Below are 6,418 nucleotides of genomic sequence, written 5' to 3' on the forward strand. Positions count from 1 at the left end.
CACAGAGCCCTATGCGGGGCTCAAACCCACCAACCGCAAGATCATGACCTGAGCTGAAGTTGGATACTTAACCGACTGAGCCACCCAGGCACCCCTCCTTTGGGATTTTATTTCAATCAGAAACAAACCAAATGTTTGCAACTGTTTATGAATGAAAAACATAAGCAGTTGTGTTGCAGCCTGTCCTGATACCAAGTCCCATAATAAGGACACCTATGGCGAGCTTAAATCTCCATAATAAATGCTTTAAAATATCTCTATACACAAATTCAATCATTTCAATTACTGACATCATAGATGTGCATCACACTCTAAAACCTTATTCAAATATTACCATTGACAGTGTATGAGACATAGGTTAAAAATACTCATACTGATGAGGTAAGAAAATACCTTCAGAGCAGCAGCTGCATATTTTATATTACGTTGACACCTATTTCCCTTATTATTCTCAAATAATTTTCCTTGCCCCTCTTACGAAACGAGAATAAAATTAAATTTGTTTCCTACATAATGGAATCATTCCTATTCCAATTATACTCTTCCAGAGCACAACGTACTTTTATTCCTTTCTAAAAACCACAGAGGGAGGCCTGAGGGGCTCAGTCGGTTAAGCGTCTGGCTTCGGCTCAGATCATGATCTCACAGTTTGTGGGTTCGAGCCCTGCATCAGGCTCTGTGCTGACAGCTCAGAGCCTGGAGCCTGCTTCAGATTCTGTGTCTCCTTCTCTCTCTGACCCTCCCCTGCTCATGCTGTCTCTCTGTCTCTCAAAAATAAATAAAAAAACATTTAAAAATTTTTTAATAATAAAAAATAAATTAAAAAAAAAACACAGAGGCCGGCAGAGGGGAATCGTTCTAAAGAGTCTTAAATCACTTGATAGCAAGATGAAGTGATCTGTATGCCCAGAAGAAACTTTGAATCCCCAGCCTGTAGGGGAGAGTGAATGCCTTCATGGAGAACATGTCATCCACGGAGCCTGTGGTGCCTCATCCACGCAGGCACCGGGGTGTTCCCAGCTCTGCACTCCCACCACCCGCCCTGCAGGGGGGTGTCTGCAGGCTGGGGCCAGAGTCGGGTGATCAGACAGGGAGCTGTCCCTCTGCTCTCCCATCCCCTGCTCTGGGCACCGTTCCTGGCTGCACAGGTGCATGGGGAAAATGAGATAGAACCGCAGCGGCTCTCTGGAAGTCAGAATTCCGAACCTAAACTTTGAGAAAGAGATAACAAACATAATCATCCTTCAGTCACTTCTCTCTCTCTCTCTCTCTCGTCCTCTTCTGCTCTTCATGTATTCACATACTGACAATGTCATCTTGAAAAAAAATATTTTATGTTTCCCTGAAAACTCTTTCCCTGAAAAACTTTCACTAACCAATGGTCTCAGTAGTAGACCTTATAGCAGGTGCTCAATAAATGCGCGTGAATGAATGAATGAATGAGTGAAAAGGCCATTGTTTTATAAACAAAGAGAAGTGCTACATTGTGATTCCAAATAACTTGGCCAGGAATTCCTTGTAACTCCAGGAGGAGGCTCCAGGAGGAAAAGGGAGGATAAAGAATCATAGTATCTACACAAGTTAGTTTGGGAAATGAGGGGCCAGGCAAATCAAAGTGGAAATTAATTAAAAGGAGGAGTTAAAAATCACTTTCTTGGGAAGTTTTATTCCTAAAACTATGAGATCTTCAACATGATGTTCATGCCTCCGGACACTGACAAAAACGCAATCACACTGATGCATTCTAAAAGATCAAGCAGAGGGGCGCCTGGGTGGCTCAGTCAGCTAAGCATCTGACTTTGGCTCAGGTCATGATTTCACAGTTTGTGAGTTCGAGCCCCACGTCAAGCTCTGTGCTACGAGCTCAGAGCCTGGAGTCTGCTTCAGACTCTGTGTCTCTTTCTCTCTCTGCCCCTCCCCTGCTTGTGCTCTGTCTCAAAAAAACAAAAAACAAAAAACAAAAAAAACATTTAAAAAAATCTCTAAAAGGTCAAGCAGAAACCTGGCTACAGGCAAGAGGTACTCAATAAGATCAAAGTCTGCTTGGATGGAATGGGAAACAGAATTCTTACTTGACTTCTCCACATGGCAAGTGCAGAATTGTTCAGGAAGTTTCCATGGTCTCGGAGTCACTTAGGATTCGGGGTTCCTTCTTGTGGGTGGAGTCTTTGCAGGCCCAGCAAGCATGTGGATGGGCTTTTGGTGGTCTGGGAACCCCAATTTGGGGGCAACGTGCGTGTTTATGACCACAGCCCATCTCCAGGCAGATGGGGTAACTATGGCTTCCCAGTCCACATGCTGCTCCTAAGTTAATGTCAACCCTTCTCCTTGGTAGGCTGATGGCCAAAGCCAACACCAGTTATACAGGCTATTCATGCTCTTCCAAAGCCTCCTCTGAAATGTTAGGGGACATTGTGTGGTGAAGAAAAAACTACCTATGTGCTGTAGCAAAAGAAATTAAGTTAGATCACACAAGCTCCAAAGCCCTGAAAATGCAAATTTTCGGGGTTAGCTTGTTGATCAATCTTCTAGAAAACCAAACTAAGACTCACTTTCAAAGTCTCTTTGCCACCTCCTTGGGCAAAACACACAATGGGGATCTTGCCACCGTAGTTGGAATCTGTAAGGCATAAAACGTAAAAGGTACCCATTAGAAATACTCATCTACTGCAGGAAGAGGTGGATCAGGAACTTGTGCTCCATGAGCCCAGGGTGTGAGGTGCTGGCCGCAGATCTCGGACTTGACTGAGATTGAGCACCCATTGAACATGACAGATGTGTCTGCCTGAAGCCAGCAATAGCATAACACGGGTCATATTGCAATTTGTTACTGATAGGTAAAAGGCTAAAGTCTGTGAATGATTTACTTTTTCCAGGGCTCAAGTTTATCCTTTTAATAATTACACTCTGATCATTAGCATAATCCTGTGCTTTCTTGAAGGGGTGAAAAATTTGCATGACTCTCAAGAAAGAGTATTACATATACAAAGGCCTGCTTTCATGTATGCCCTACTGAAAGAGGACAAGGGTTGAGAACATCTCCAATGTGTCCCTGTTATCATGACGGACTCTGGTTCCATAACAGGACACATCTCCACACCAGCATCTCAGCAGCGCTAATAGAGAGAATTTGTCACCTTACATGGCAAATAAAGGTTTTCACTCCATTGTTGCATTGTTCCCTTGAAACCCATGTTTTAGGTCATTCTTTTATATAGAAGTAGCCGAGATTCAAACAGGTAACCCACCTAACTGTTAACTCAATGGGTTGCTTTCTATCACTTTTGCCCCAGCGAACTGCATTGTTTCATAAGCTCAGATTTGCCCTTATGGATTTTATTGTTCTTCAACGTTGTCTAGCAGAAGAGAGAGCAGGTTTTCTCTACTGACAAACCTGAGTGGGACAGGGCAGCATTTATCATTGCTCTGGCATGTGGAAGGGACAGGCACGGGGACCTTGGCAAAAGCACTCCCAGTCTGTCAGAGAAAGATAAGAACATCCCCTCTTTGGCAACACAGCACCTAACTGGGTGGGTTCACCGTGCTTCACTCAATGATTGGCAGCTGCTGTTGGTGCCATGGCCCCTGCTCTTGATACATGTATAAGGTCCACTTCCTAAATCCTGACCTTGAATAGTGCGTTCAGAGATGTACTTCTCCAGCTGATTCCGCAGTTTGGCTTCAACCGTAGGATGTCCGTGGCAGCCATTGTCCACAAGTAGAAGATGGGTGTGATTGTTGTCCAGGATGTACAGAGGGTCTCTCTTAAAGTCATCCATGATGTACTGAGCTGAAAAATACCCCTGAAAAGTGCAGAGAAACTTCTCTTTGAGATTTGTTGGTCAAGATGCATGATAACAGTTTTATATGTCAGTATGAAGGCTAACCTTTCAGGTTCAACTATACTGATGCCTCCTTCCAGAGTCTTAAATTCAGAAGGGTCTTAGAGTTCTTAGGGAACAGGGCTTCATTTTAAATATGAAGAAATGAGGGTTCAAAGTGGTTGGGTCACTTGCTCGTTGTCACATAAATGGCCAGTGACAGTGCAAGGATCAGATTCTCAGTCTAGTTCTTGTTCCATTGACCTGTGCTCATTTGTATAAACTCATTGAAACTGATAGCATTCCAGGAAGTGTGTGTGTGCTTAAGTGTGTATGTGTTTGTATCCAGATGCACATACATAAATGTGAGTGCGTGTATATAGGTACACATACACACATATATACACTGCTTGTATGTGTGTGTGCGTGTGTATACAGATAGAGTTAGACATCAATATATACACATACATATATGTCTGGAAGCTATCATATGGCAAGACCTTTGCCAGGGTCTGTGGATTAGAAAATGAACAAGATAGAGTCTTTGCTCTTTAGAAGCCCATAGTTACAGGGCCACAAAATGATGCAGTTAAAACATATTTTGTCCCAACACTTAACTCCATAGAATAAACTACTGCTGAGGGAGCATGGAGAAAGAAATTCCTGACCTTCATGTTCTATTCAAAGGTGTTCAGTTCTTAAAGTATTAGGGTTGCATTAAAAGATGTTCAATCTCAGGGCACGTGGGGGGCTCAGTTGGTTAAGCATCCAACTCTTGATTATGGCTCAGGTCATGATCTCACTCAGGGTTGTGAGATTGAGTTCCGTATCGAGCTCTGAGCTGGGTATGGAGCCTGCTTAAGCTTCTCTCTCTTCCTCTCCCTCTAAGCCCACCCCCATCCATACAGACACTCTCTCTCTCTCTCTCTCTCTCTCTTTCTCTCAAAACAACTGATGTTCAATCTGAACTCCATAATATAAGCAAAGTTGCTGATTCAATGGGGAGAGGAAGGTTACCCCATATATATTCAGTCAGAACAAAGGAAGAATGAAAACAAAATTGCAGATATTACAGTTCTCTTCTGAAAGTGGTCCTGGCTCGGTCAGGAGCTCCAACCAGGAGAGTCCTGGAAATGACAGATGAGATCACATTTGCAAGACAGGGCTCTGGGCACTTGACTGGGGAGGCCTACAGACTTCTCCTGAACAAATCATTCCTAGTCCATTATACTCTTCCAGAAAACAACACTAATTCCAAAACCTCAACAAGAAAAGAATCACACAAAGAAAAGCCAAAGACCACACTCTCTAGTGAATACCAAACTCCTAACAGATCATTGGCTAATTAAACCCAGTAGGATTACTAAAGAACAATTAGCATTGTTTCCAGGACCCAGTCCATTAGATTATGGCTTCAGGGGGAAAATTCCAACCCAATAGATGCAAGAAGACATTTTATACTCAACATTCACTCTCGATTTAAAAAATTATAAACTAGAAATAAAAGGATGATGCCTTATGGTGCTTTCTTAAAATATATGTATATTGAAGCTTTCACCAAATTCTATTCACTGATGAAAATATTGGCCTTGTTCCACCACTCTGACACCAGGTATTCTGAATGCCTCTCGGGATACTTGCCAACATCACTTGTATTTAACATTACACTGAACATTTTAGCCCAGGCATCGGGACAAGCAAATAATGCCAAATATAATTAAATGGAAGAGTTATGTTTAAAAGTAACACTATTTATCAGAAATATAGTTGCAAACATAGAACACTCAGAGAATCGACTGAAAACCTATGAGAACAAAAAAAAAGAGAGTTCATAAAACATTTGTTTCAAAACAACATATAAGTCCCTTTTTTTTTATAAAATTACATTGACTAAAGACCCTATTCACAATAATAACAAAAATAGATAATCGCCAGAAGTAACATTAAGAAGAAATATGTAGGTTCTAATGAGGAAAACTGTAAAACTTTCCTCAAAGATACAGACTTGCAGAAACTGAGATACCCTGTCACTGGAAGGAGACTTGATATGACGACAATTTCAATTTTCCTGCATCAGATTATAGGTTTGAACGTGACTTCCGCTCAGTGAGAGTGAATTTTACTGTGTTGTTTTGCCTCGTGGCTTTTCTTTGTGGTTGTACTTTGACAAAGGGATTTTAAAGGTTAAATAACAAGAATAAGCAGAGGCCTGAGCTCTTTCTTCACGTGTATGTACTTCGGGAAGTGTAGCACTGACTGCTGTGAAAAAACACGGCTGATGGAAGAGGAGAAAAAGCCTAAAGGAGATCCTCAAAATACATAAAACTTCAGTGTTTGTGAAATGTGGTATTGCTTCAGACCAGCCAAGTCCAGGTCCTGGAAGAGCCCATCTACCAGGAGTGGGGTTTGTAAGCCACAAATAGAGACCACATGGGAAGACACGGGCGACAAAGTCACTGTAAACAACTATTGGGTTCAACTTACGCAAAAGACCAAACACTCTTTTTCAGGGAAGACAGAAAAGAAACAAAGTCAACCACAAGAGCACATGGGTTGGCTATGAAACTCCTGTAAATCACTAGAGATTATTGTTAACA

The 6,418-nt window shown here is 42.0% G+C and overlaps 1 protein-coding gene across 1 annotated transcript in view; it reads right to left on the bottom strand.

The window, feature by feature from the left end:
- TRPM8 (transient receptor potential cation channel subfamily M member 8) overlaps positions 1–6,418 on the bottom strand; it is a 72,350-nt gene that overhangs the window by 50,211 nt on the left and 15,721 nt on the right. The window contains exons 6-7 of the mRNA XM_029932858.1: positions 3,629–3,803; positions 2,553–2,620 (exon numbers count right to left, since the gene is read on the bottom strand). Of these exons, the coding sequence (XP_029788718.1) occupies positions 2,553–2,620; positions 3,629–3,803 (243 nt within the window). The remainder of the gene's footprint in view (positions 1–2,552; positions 2,621–3,628; positions 3,804–6,418) is intronic.

This window comes from Suricata suricatta, chromosome 3 (genome assembly GCF_006229205.1).
Source record: "Suricata suricatta isolate VVHF042 chromosome 3, meerkat_22Aug2017_6uvM2_HiC, whole genome shotgun sequence".
NCBI classification, from domain to species: domain Eukaryota; kingdom Metazoa; phylum Chordata; class Mammalia; order Carnivora; family Herpestidae; genus Suricata; species Suricata suricatta.